Raw genomic sequence first — 13,513 nt, 5'->3', positions numbered from 1 at the left:
TTTATTAGATTAATATAGAAAAAACTATTAAAAACTATATTTAAAGATACATAATTTGCTTAGGTATTAAAGCTAAAACCTACTAACCTTATAAGGAGTTATAAACGTTACTAAGACTAATATAACCTTTAAATAAGTATTTATAGACTTTATTATAAGCTTACTACTTATATTTAATAAGTATTAACTTATAAATATAATCCTTATTATAATAGATTATTATACTAAATACTATATTTATATTATAATTAATATAATTATTATTATAGCTAAACTAATTATAATTTTCTATAAAAAGGTTAAGTTATTTAAAGATAGCCTAAAGGGAGTTATTTCTAGTAGAAAACCTATTTTTATAAGTTAATTCTAGGCTTAATTCTATTATTAGATAAAGATAAAACGGATACTTTTAATAACGTTTTATTTCTAAACTAATAAGTAAACGGAAGTAATAAATAAAGCCTTAGAATAATATTTAAAAGCGTTTATAATAAATATAAATTAGCTTATACTATTAGTATAGGTATAATATATAGTAAATAATAAAAGAAATATTATAATAAGAATTTTACTTATAAAAGCATTACTAGGTTATTAGCTAAAACTTTACCTTAACCTTAAGGATAAGGTTATTTAAGGGGGAGTATAAGGCGTAATTAAATGCTTAGAAAAACTCTAAGAATTATATAACTAACTTAAAGAATACTAAGGAAAGGTAACTAAATTAATAAGTAAAAGCTTATAATAAATAATACTAACCCCTTAGCCTATTTAAAAAGTCCTTAGTTATATTATTAATAAGGAACTTATAGTTTAAAGTAACTTAGTATAAGCTAGTATTAAAATTTATAAGCCTTTTTAAGGTTTTAAAAAAGATAAGATATTAAGTATATTAACTAATATTACTAAAATAATATAGCTAGTTATATAATACTTTTTATATTAGCTTATTAAAGCTATAGTATAGTAATAAAGATAGTAATCCCTTATTAATACTTAACTTAAGAAAAGATAATGTTACGGTCAGCTATCCAACAGTAGGGTCTGCTAACAGAAGCTGGGGATTGACACATAGTAACAGTACACTGGGGTCGTGGTTAGGTCGTAGGTCTTAGACTGATAGTAGATCGGTCTTCAGAGGCTAAGGTGATCAGTCTTAGACTCAACAAGTAATTCGCAGTGAAGGTAAGCTGAGAGTATCCTGAGGATGAATACTAAGTTGATTGCTGAAGAGCTATGGAAGTCTGACCTTGAGCCAGGCTCAGGTCATACTATATACAAGTCCTGAACAGTGTTCTTTGTCTACCTGGGGGTGATCACCTAGGTGCATGAGGTGATCGCGATCAGTTGGCAATGCCAACTGATCACTGAGCGTCCCGTCCTGTGCTCCACTGATCGTTTCCTTATCTTATCGTCACGTGACTTGTACCATAGTTCTTCCGTGCCGAGTGAGTTCCCGCTGTTCCCGTGATCCTGTAGTACAAATGTCCTGTCCTAGCCGCCCGACGCCCAAGTGGGTCGTTCGGCTGTTATCCTTGTTTACGGGTCGTAACAGATAACTAGCTTTAAAAACTAAACTATATTATTAATTATAAGATAAAGGGAGATAATACTTATTACCTCATTAAATAGAAAAAGTAACTAGTAAAATATAACTCTTAGGTATACTTTAGTAATATAGTTAGTATTTAATAAGTCATATAAGATTATAAAAAGAAATTAAGAAAATAACTTAAAAAAAGGAAAATAAAGAAATAAGACTTAAGTTATATAATATATAAAAAAAGACTTCCTTTTCTAATACTTAATAATAAAGATAAATTACTTATATAAGGTAATCCTAACTATAAAAACCTAACTAACTAAAAAGATCTAAAAAATAAAAAAAAAGGAAATAAATACTATTATTTAAGGTTAAATAAGACTATCTACTATAGTTATTCCTAAGCTTATAATCCTTTTAAAAAGTCTTAAGTAAATTAAAAGAAAATAAAGTAAAGTATAAGTAAAAATAAAATAATCTCTATCTAATAAAGATAAAAGACTTAAACCTTAATAAAGAGAAAGCTTAATAATATACTTTTAGAAAAGTTTAAAAAGATAAACTACTTACTAGTTATAATATATAATATAACCTTATATATAGAAAATAAAAAAGGTTTTTATAAGTTATCTCTTTAGTTAATTACTAACTTATAAAGCTTATATCTGTTGGAACGGTAGGTAGGAATCTCATAGATAGTACGATATCCTTATAACAGGGTATTAGAGTAAGGGAACTTGTACTTATGAAGTAGGGCTTTAATAGTAAAGAATGTATAGGCTTATATTGAAGCTGAGTTGGTTGAGGAACTAATAGCTAGCTAAGGGAGAGAATTAGGCTAGTTATATAGTAGTATAACGTCGCCTATAATAGCTAATATAGGAAGCTATAAGCTAGGTTTAGTATACGTAAGTATATACGTCAACTAGCTTATAAAGCAGCTTATAAATCAGACTAGAATCTTCTTTAACTAAATAGACTTTTAGATAAGGTTAAAGAGAGTATTCCATAGGGATCTGAATATCATATGTTTAAACTAGCAAGCAGCCATTCTTAGCTAGTTACTTTTGTAAGTCCTACTAAGTCTTAGATAAGACTAAATAGGATAAATAAGTAAAATAGAAGTATAATATACTTATACTTCTAACAATATCTCTAAGGAAGACTTTAAAGTAAAACTACTTATACTTTACTAGATAAGAAGGTTAAAAAATAAATAAAGAATATAATAAAATAAAGTTTTTACTAGATAATAAAGAAGACCTTTATTATAAGTAAAGGCTATAAAATCGTTATATATTTAGTAATAATAGTTAATAATTACCCTATAAGCTATAATAATAGCTTAAATAGATATTAATAAAAACCTTAAGAATAAGTTAACTAAAATATATATAGGTTTAAACTATTTAAAAGTAATTATTTTATAATACTTATAGTAAGTATCTTCTAAGGTATTATAATTAATAAAAAGGTTATATATAATAATAAAGATTTACTAATAAATATCCTTATCTTTCTTATCTTAAATATACGATATTAAATACTAAATAACTTTTTATAAAAAAAGATAATCTTAGTAATTACTAAATATAAAAAATAACGCTTATAGAGATAAACGTTAGCTAATTATTAAGTATAAGAAAAGAAAATACTTTACTTATTATAATATATATATCTTTATAATAATTATATTACGTATAGTATAAAAACCTTTTTAAAATAAAAAAATACTGAAAGATAGTAACTTACTTAGGATTTATAATTATACTATCTTACTTATAACTATATTTATAAGCCTTTACTATAATATAAATATAATAAAGATAAAGCTAAAATATAATATTATTACTTTTTAGCTAAAGGTTAGGAAGTTATTTATTAAGAAAAAGTAAAAAAAAAAAGCTTTATTAAGGCTAGACTTTAGCTTAAGTAAATTAGTAAGAAAATAGCTAGTAAGACTAAAGGTAAGTAGGGGATTAAAAGTTAAGTTACTAAAGCCTAACTTATTATTATCCTCCTCCTTATTAAACTTACTAAACTTAGACTTTTTAGTTATAATTAAATTAGTATAAATATAATCCTAATCTTTACTTAAAAAAGCTACTACTTTTCTTAGAAAGTAATATTATATTAATAGGTTTTTACTACCTTTAAGGTATAAAGTTACTATATATAAGTATACTAATTACTTTCTTACTATTAAAGGTAAAGGGTTTATTAATTCTATTATTATAGACTTTACCTATCTTATAAGGAGTATAAGGTTTAGGTTTTTAAAGTATTATATTATTAAATCGCGACTAAACGTTAGATAAAAAATAAAGATAAGCTTAAGAAAGAGAAAAAAAATATAATTCTCCTAAAAATAAAGAGAAAAGATAATAATGTATAACGTTATATATATATTATAATTAATAAAAGAAGAAGATATTATAATAAAGATATTAGTAGGAAGAAAAGTAAATAAAATAAACTAAGTAATAAGGAAATAAAAGTATTAAGAAATTTTATAGATAAAGCGTTAGGCTAACTAAGGTATACCTACTACTAAGTAAAAAGGTAACTAAGATAGACCTAAGACCTTATACCTTACTAACCTATATTAAAAAAAAAAAAGAGGACTTATATTTTCTATACGTAAGTTACTAAGGATAGTAACTATAATAAGGGAATAGTTATAATAAAGTATTACTATAAGGTATTATAAAGTATTAAAAGTATTATAAGTATTATATTAGGAAGGTTAGTATAGCTATTTTACTTAGTAAGGTATAATACCTAGATAAAAGATAAGTCTTAGCCTTAAGTTCTTAACCTAGAAGGTTAAGAATTAGCTCTAGAAATAAATATAGCCTTTATTACTATTATAACTATTCCTAGCTAAAACCTTATAATACTAAAATACTTCTACTTCTTATTTTTTTTACTTAATTACTTAAGCTTACTTAGTCTAGTTTTAAGATTATAGATTATACTTTTATTACTTAAAAAGTTTATAGTATAAGATTTAAAGTATTATAATAAGTATAGTAAATATATTTATTATAGTTATTCTTATATTACTACTAATACTATTATTTATATTTATAAGCTATTATAATTTATAAATATATTATCTTATTAATATCTTCTTTATAAATTACTTACTAGATAAGTCTAGTTATATAGAGTTTAAAAAGATAGCTAAGGAAATAATATTTAAAATAAAGGTTATAATTTTATATAAGTATAAGTAGAAATAAATAAGTTATTAGCTTAGCTTAAATAGTTATATAATAAGAAATAAATAGTATTTAAGAAAAGTTAGACTATAACTAATAAGCTACTTATAGAAATATTTTAAGCTTTAGATTCTTTTATAGTAATAAGTTTATAAGTAAATAGTTATATTAACCTTATTAACTAAAATATAGTATTATATAGTAATAGTTTTATACCTTAAAAAGGTCTTTAATTAAAACTATATTCTTTTTAACTATTTAATTTCTATTTATCGTTTTTATTATCTTAATATATTCTAAATATTCTATTAGTTCTTATAAATTATCTTTATATCTATAATTATTTTATTTAGTAAAGTATTTTAAATAATTAATTTTATATAATAGTAATTTAGGCTTCTCTTAACTTTATATTTAATAGTATTAGAATCTACTTTAATATAGCTACTTATATATAATTTATAAAAATAGGTTTAAGAGTTAAAATATAAAAGCCTAAGTAGTATTCTATAATATTTAGTAGTTTTAATTTATAATTAAGTTTAGAGATTTTCTTAGTAATTTTAAAAGGTCTTAGTTTTTTAAAATTAAGTTTATTACTAAGTTATTTATTTTAATATAATATCTAGGAAAGGTAAGTACTATTGCCTTCTTTAAAAGATATTCTATTTATTCTTAAATAGTCTATATATTCTTATATTTATTTCTTAATATATTCTAAATATTTTAAGAAGTTCTCTTAGATTTTCTTAGTTTTTATAATATTTATAATAGCTTTTATTACTACTAACCTTATTAAGGTTTTTTATATATAATAAAGGTATATCTATAATAAAGAAAGAAAAGTAATTTCTAAGTACTTTGTCTTATTAAACTACTATATATAAATAATAATAAGTAGTAATTTAATTTAATTACTCTCTTTATAATTAATATAGTATTTAAAGTATATTTTCAGAATTTAATTAATTCTTTCTATCTATCTATTAGTTTAGAAAATTTCCTATAGTAGTCTATACTAGTTATAATAATTCTAAGAAAAGTATATACTAGATCTTTAAGTATACTTACTTCTAAGTATAATATTAAGTAAGTATATTAGTATGCTTATGTATTATAATTAGTATATTATTATATTTACTTTAATAAAGGTTTTTTAAATTAAAGTAATTTTATTTCAAAATCTAATAAGATTAAATATTATAATATAAAAGGTATTAATAATAATTAGAGTTCTCTATATAGTTTATATCTACTAAGCTTACTTTTAGTATAGACTTTATAATCTTTAATTACTTTAACTATATTTTTATAAATAACTTACTTATTATAATATTATTTAATTATCTTTTGGGTTTTAATAATTCCTTAGTAGCTATATATAAATATAATAAATTTCTATAGTTTAGTTATAAGTTATTTGTCTAGTTATACTAATCTTAATTTTATTACTAATAATCAAGAGTTTTTTTATAAGTATAAGTCCTCCTTTCTATTTCTTAAGAATAACCTAGGTTTTTTCTAAGACTAGGATTATAAAGTCTAGTTATTAGTTAAGAGTATTAGCTTTATTATTCTCTAAGTATTAATAATAGATAATTTTAAAGTTAAATTTAAAAAGGAATTTTAACTCTTTGATATATCTCTTATTAAGCTTTTTAAATATTATAAAATAAGTTAAATTCTCATAATTAATATAAACCTTAACTTAGTACTTAGTTCCTAAGAGTTATCGTCTATAAGAATACTTAAAGGGTAATTTATATTTTAATATACTATTTATAATACTAAATAGTTATTATAATTAAATCTATTATAATATAAAGACTATAGTAATATATACTTTATACGTATAGACCTAAGAAATATCTAAGTATATCTAACTATTATATAACTAATAAAGTATAATAAGTATAACTAGTTAAAACCTTACTAATTAAACTTTAATTATAAAAGTTAAACCTTAATAGGTATAACTAGTTAAACCTTATACTATAACCTTAATTAACTAATAGAGAAAGTCTAGTTTACCTAATAGGAAAGTCTGATTTATTTACTATTAATACCTTACTTTTTTCTCTCTATAAGTAGAATAATCAAGTAATTATACTATACTTTAATATAACTACCTATTTACCCTACTATTTATAACCTCTTATTATCTCTTCTTAAGTACCTTATAATAGTAAATTAGTTATCCTTATAACTAGCTACTATTAGAGTTATAAAAATAAATAATTATTATATTATTATAAGTATATATAAGCTATATAATATCTAGTTAAATATATATCTTATTATAATTAATTTAAATTCTTATTTATATAAGTTTAATTTAATAATATATAATATTTTATAGATAATTAGAGACGTTATATTAGTTAAAATAAAAATATTTAAATACTTTTTAATAAAGCTTAACTCTTAAAAGCTTAAATACCTTTATTGTTTTCTTAATAAATAAAACTAGTAGTAAGAAAATAAATAAGCTTATTAATATAAGTTTAATAATATAATATAGGCTTAAGCTTTTAAAGTTTTTATTATTATTATAACCTTAATAACTTTTTACTAATGTCTTTAAAATAATAATAATTTATATTATTCTATAATAGTATTATTATACTTTTTATTTTAAAAGATATTTAGAAATATTAATTTACTTAGTAATAGTTTAGATAAGATTAGTAAATAATAACTTACTTTATATATTTTTTTCTATACTTAATAATAATTTAATTCTACTTTATACTTACTAATATAATTTATAAAATACTTTATATCTATATAAAGAATACTTAATTAGTTAAATTATAATATACTATTATTAATAAGACGTTAAATTTTTTATTTATAAAACGTATAAACCTATTTAATATATTCGTAATATAAGCAGGGTAAGATATTATAATAAGGAGTTATTAAGTAATTATAAGAAAGAAAATATAAAATAATAAGTAGAAAAAATATAATATAATTAAGTTATTAATATTATTATATTAGGAGAAAATAAAATATAAATTATATAAAATAAAATGAGTTTATATTAATAAAGAAAATAAGATAAGATAAAGTATATACTAACTAGAGAGAGAATATATACTTATATAAAAAATAGCTTAAATATAATAATTTTTAAGTAATTAACTAAATAAATAGCTATTATAAAATATATTATAAAAAGCATAGAAAGCTATAATTTTTTAAAGACAGAGTATAAAATAAGTAGATCAAAAAGTATTATATAATATATTATATATAGTAAATAGTATAAAGTATTAAATAAAGTTACTAATTAATTATATATAAAAACTTTTAAATAATAAGAGAATAAAAAAATAAGTAACTATATTATATATATTACTAATAATATATAATATAAAATGCTAAATAATGTAATATTATAATATTAATAATAGTTATATTAAGCTTTTAAGTAAGACTAAGCTAGTTATATAACTAAATAGTTTTAAAAACTAAGACTTTAGAATAGAAAGATAAATATAAGTAGTTAATTAATAATACTAACTACTTAGCTTATAGAACATAAATAAAGTATATACCTCTTTATAGTTTAGCTTAAGAATTTTAAACTAAAGTATAATAATATATTACTTATAGTTTCTAAGCCTTCTTTAATTAAGCCTTTAACTATTTATAATATCTTATACTTATTATATCTTATATAAATTAAATTTAATATTCTTATTATAAAATAATAATATAGTATAGTACTACTTTACCTAGCTTTAGTTATAAAGGTATTATATTTATATATTTTAATAAGATTAGAAGTTATAATATTATTCGTCTTATAAGTATCCTAGTTTTAAAAGGATAAGATTTAGTTTCTAAAGTATAATAAATCTATCTTTAAAATCTATTATAAATATCCTGTTCCTAACTTATATTTTATTATACTTTTTACTTATTTTAAACTTTCAAAAACTAACTAACTTAATAGTAATACTAATAATAATTATTTTAGATAATATTAAAAATACTATTAATTAACTATTTAATATTCTTATTAATAACACTAAATTATTTTATAATTTAAATTAAAAATAAAGATTTTTAAAATATTTTACTAAGTAGGCTAGTTTTATTAAATTATTATATAGTATTTATTTACTTTTACTTTAAACTTGTATTTTATAGGAAAGTTTACTACTTCTTGAAAAATAGTAATTTTTTAGAACTTAGGATCTTATTAATAAGAGAACATGACTAGGAAGCAGTATCTACACAAAGCCTTTAGTAAGCTAGGATGAATCTTCTGGTCCCTCCCTGTGGGGCGACCAAATTTTATTACAAGCCATACTACGTATAATGAGAATATGCCAAGAATGATTTCTTCGTGATCTTCCTTACCTAGAGGGCTAGGTGTCTGCTGAAGTTGGCTATCTCAATCTTTTCGTACTCATGTCCGCACTAGTAGCGTTACTTATCTTGAGACACAATTACTTTCATTCTTGTCTTAATAAAACACCGAAATGGCGTTGACAATGCAGGCTCACATCAGAATGAATGTGGCGGCAGGGATATCTCATGTTCGGTTCTTGTCAACTCAAAGAAAGTTGAGGTTGTCATACGACCTGCACGAGCCTGTAAAACAATCGTCTGGCGCTTGTTCGAGCCCAATTATCTTCCTCCACGGCCTCTTCGGATCCAAAAAGAACAACAGAAGTATTAGCAAGCAAGTGATATTCGTATCTCGGACCAAGTTAAGATATACTAATTGTTCACTAGAGTTCTCGCTCGCGACCTAAAGAGACCCGTTTATGCATTGGTAACTGCAGTTATTCGCCGTTGGCACGGGCAAGCAGCTGATATCGTCCCCAGGATTTGCGTAACCATGGAGAATCACCCCATGACCCAGTACACGACTACGTTCACATGGCAGATGATGTCTCGGCTTTCATAGACCAGCATCGGCTTCGACAGCCTACAATCATTGGCCATTCAATGTAAGCCTAGCATCAATTGCCCTGAGACTTCAAGATTGTCCTCTACTGAACCTTCATCTTCCAAGGGGTGCGAAGGCCGCCATGACTTTGGCGCTGAAGTCTCCCGAAGTGGTGCGGGACATCGTTGCTGTCGACAATGCACCAGTTGATGCCATCTTAGAGAGCGCCTTTGGGAAGTATATCCAGGGCATGAAGAAGATTGAAGCTGCCAATGTCACCAGACAGGCCGAAGCAGATCAAATCCTGAAAGACTACGAGAGTGTGAGATGATTCCCGACATGTAGCTACTCACAGCATTGGCTAACATGATGTCACAGTCTCTCCCTATCCGTCAATTTTTGCTCGGCAACCTTCACAGACCTGAGGCGGGCAACTCACAGCTTAGGTTTCGTGTGCCCCTTGACATCATCGGTCGTTCTCTCAACCATATGGGTGATTTCCCATACAAAGACCCAAGTGAAGTTCGATTCGAGAAACCCGCACTGTTTGTTCGTGGGACGAAGAGTAAATATGTGCCCGATGATGTCTTGCCCATCGTGGGACAATTCTTTCCCAAATTTCGTTTAGCAGACATTGATGCCGGCCACTGGGTTATCTCGGAGAATCCGGAGGCATTCCGTCAAGGTGGGTTGCTCGACCAGATCTTTATCCTTGGCATTTGATTTAACGAGTGATTTAGCTGTGGTTGATTTTCTGGAAGGTCAGGAGTAGAAAGTATTCTACGACATCGCTTATTTGTTAGTGACATAGAGAAGAGACAGATAGACAGGCGAATGAAAAGGACCGGCATAGATAAAGTTGACAAGCAAGTATACCCTATTCAGGCAGCATCGACTCACAGTTGGCGCACATTACATGGAAAATTCACGAGTCACGCACCAATCCTACCAGGCATGCAGAATCCAGGAACGAAGTCGCATTGATACTGCGAGAATCGGCTCTTGGTCGACGATGGACTGCAAAAACAAGACCGTCCATTCCACCTACACACATGACGCCATTTTTTTCTTAAATATCCTCCCATTGGATACCGAAACCCAAGTTTTGCCATCATGATTCGGAAGCGAGGCTGCGTACACCCGGCACAGTGTCTTGAATTGACCATTTACCATTTTGAGGTAACCTAGACCCGCAGCCGCCTAAAATGCTACGCCATGTGCAACGACCTAAAACAATGCCGAATTTGTTTCTCGGCCGATAGAGCCTGAGTCCCTTGCTGCCGAACCATCCTCCGCCTAGGGACCTTTCCCTTAGACTTCTTCAAGAACGCGCTCCTTGAACTCACGCTCAACCTTCTGTCCCTGGTCGTCGGTGCCAGACTCGCCGTGGAGACCCATCAGGGCACCAAGGTCGAACTTGGGCTGCTTGAGGAGCTTGACCTTACGGATGTGAACCTGAGCGAAGTCAGCAACTGAAAAAGCTATACGTATTCAAAGGTAAAATCATGGGGCCAACGCACGTTCTGCAGAGGGTAAATGCCCTGGGTAGACTTCTCGATCTCACGGCCAATAACCTCGGGGATGAGCTTGGAGGTGAGCTGGGTGAGGGTGCAGGTCGAAGCCTCGCGCTGAATAATCTCTGTCATCTTGCGGCGAATAGCCCGGATTTGCGAAGAGGCGGCGTATGTCGTCTTCTTGATCTGGTTGGGGCGGCGCTTGGTGAAAGCAATGGCGAAGAGTCTGAGGAGGTAGTCGTCGGTGGTCTTGACGGTGACGTTAGCCTCAATGAGAGTCTGCCACTTGCGGACGAGGGAGCGGAGCTTGTCGGAAGTGAAGTCGAGGCCGTGGAAGTTAGTCAGGCAGTTCTTGCCCTGAACCTCGTCGACGCGGAGCTTGACCTTGCGGAAAGCGTGGTCCTCGTCCTTCTGGAGATCCGCCAGGGAGACCTCCAAGATGCGGCCCTTCAGAGCATCGTTGGCGTTCTTCAGACCGGTGGTTCTGTTAACCAGAGTCTTGCCGACGCTACACACGGCACGTTAGCTTTCCGGATCATAAATTCTCTCCCGTCAATCAGTCTCAACTCGGGTTGCATTGATCTATCGTCTTGGCCAACGGAAAGTTGCGGGCAACTCTGCGTGGCAGGATATCGGTATGGCGAAAACTCACTCTCTGACGTTGAAAGGGGCAGGGGCCTGATAAACCATGTTAACGAAACCATACTCGGTGTATCACGAATCTGGGGTGATTTTCACCTTGATCTGGTACCAGTCCTTACGAGAGAAGGGGTCCACGGTCTTCTTCTTGAGGCCCTTCTTGCCCTTGGACAATCTCTTGTTCCTGCCATAAGGACGAAGGTTAGCAATTGAAGTCGCGATAGAAACGATGAGCGTGCTCGCTAGCACGGCAGTCGTCTTCTTTGGACAGGATCGAGGGCGAGTGCGCTTACTTTCCAACAGCCATTTTGGGCGGCTGCTATTTGTCTGGCGGATGAACGTTGAGTAGATGGAAGTTTGGAGGGGTGGTTTTTCGCTGGTGATAAAATTGAAGCGCAGGTTGTGTGGCCGAAATTCTTAGCGAGTGTGCCCCGTTTGAATTATGTAATCAGACTAGCTCCACACACTGTGTTAGCCCCTGCCCCAAGTTCATAACCACAACCCCAGTTGTACAGTAAATTATTACCCATGTCTTGTCAGCACAGTATATCACGTGATATATGGGGATTTTTTTTTTCCCATGTGCCAAACCCCGATGACCCACCCCACTGCACAGGACGTGGCGACAATGTGGCTGATGCTGTAATGTAACACATCGAGGCCTGGTTGGCTACAAGTACACTCTTATGAGGGGGCAAAGCCACTTAGGACCTAGCCAAGACTTTCTTTAACCAACCAAAAATATCTAATTGATAGGAATCTATTGTGTGAATCAATTGTGACTATGTCATACGTACCATTAATATCAGAGCTACAAGAACGCAGCCAGGGAAACCACTGGAAACATAAGGGTTGATACCAAACGGCCATTTATCTCTGATATGAGTGAGAAATTGGTGTGTAAAATCTGCAGCTATGTACCTGTAGCCAACCTAGTCTCAGTAGGAGGCTGTCGAATCTCCATTATGAGTTGTATAGCGAATGTTGACCAGGCTTGGAGAAACGGACCCTCGAGTTACTGTGCAAAGATGATGAACTCAACCCAACCGAATCATTGAATACCAAGGTCCAGCCCATTTTCGACTATTAATGTTTTATTCCAGTAGTAACTGATGTCCAAATTCTTTGTGTTTCGCAAAAAACAGTCCTTGTCTTCATCTTGGCAGCGTAGCCCATTAGCCATTTGCCGCGAAGCAGGTACTTTGTACACCGTACAGCAGAGCATTTTGATCACAATTCTCACAGCACTCCTGTTTTCTCACTTTCAGTAAGGTATAAGCGTTTTCACTTTGGAATTCATTCGGTTATGCATTGGTAGGACTGAGCTCCTCGCCCAGGTCGGTTATGAAACTCTGAAACCCGCATCAATTATTGAGCTGTGTGGGTATTCCTCTTAATGTACATGTGCAAACTTGTCCTGACGTCTTTGCCCCCATATACCGGCCCTAGTCGCACTTCGACGCATCCATTAATCATCCTTCATTGTGTTTACTTGCCCACCAGCGAAATGTCATCCACACAATTTCTCCGACTGAAGATTCCTATTGCTAGCTACAACGTCCCCAATTCCTTATCCGCAGCGAATCTTGCTGCTTTCCACCCTCCTCCTTCTCTTTTCTTTTCTTTTGGTTTTCGATAGGGAGGTGGGGAGAATGAGTTCCTGACGAATACTGCGAAATCGATG

At 29.3% G+C, this 13,513-nt stretch overlaps 3 protein-coding genes across 3 annotated transcripts; 1 reads left to right on the top strand and 2 right to left on the bottom strand.

Moving 5' to 3' along the window:
• Window positions 1-1,097: 1,097 nt before the first annotated feature.
• On the bottom strand, window positions 1,098-1,330 carry CTRU02_202062 (uncharacterized protein; the record flags this gene model as incomplete). Its single annotated transcript, XM_070203971.1, has 2 exons — window positions 1,098-1,190; window positions 1,280-1,330. 2 exons carry the CDS (start codon window positions 1,328-1,330, stop codon window positions 1,098-1,100), a joined length of 144 nt encoding a protein of 47 aa, XP_070062553.1.
• Window positions 1,331-9,263: 7,933 nt separating this feature from the next.
• Window positions 9,264-10,399, top strand: CTRU02_202061 (alpha beta fold family; the record flags this gene model as incomplete). The annotated part of the gene is made up of 5 exons (XM_036725423.2): window positions 9,264-9,466; window positions 9,520-9,559; window positions 9,613-9,737; window positions 9,803-9,998; window positions 10,055-10,399. The coding sequence occupies 5 exons, from the start codon at window positions 9,264-9,266 to the stop codon at window positions 10,397-10,399; spliced, it is 909 nt and encodes a 302-aa protein (XP_036583101.2).
• Window positions 10,400-10,987: 588 nt separating this feature from the next.
• On the bottom strand, window positions 10,988-12,136 carry CTRU02_202060 (40S ribosomal protein eS1; the record flags this gene model as incomplete). Its single annotated transcript, XM_036725422.1, has 5 exons — window positions 10,988-11,131; window positions 11,197-11,698; window positions 11,843-11,868; window positions 11,929-12,013; window positions 12,123-12,136. 5 exons carry the CDS (start codon window positions 12,134-12,136, stop codon window positions 10,988-10,990), a joined length of 771 nt encoding a protein of 256 aa, XP_036583100.1.
• Window positions 12,137-13,513: the final 1,377 nt, after the last annotated feature.

The sequence above is a fragment of the Colletotrichum truncatum genome (genome assembly GCF_014235925.2).
Source record: "Colletotrichum truncatum strain CMES1059 chromosome Unknown Contig_0001, whole genome shotgun sequence".
In the NCBI taxonomy this organism is placed as follows: Eukaryota; Fungi; Ascomycota; class Sordariomycetes; order Glomerellales; family Glomerellaceae; genus Colletotrichum; species Colletotrichum truncatum.
Note: the sequence above shows the minus strand (reverse complement) of the source record. Positions and strands in the feature narration are given on the sequence as shown.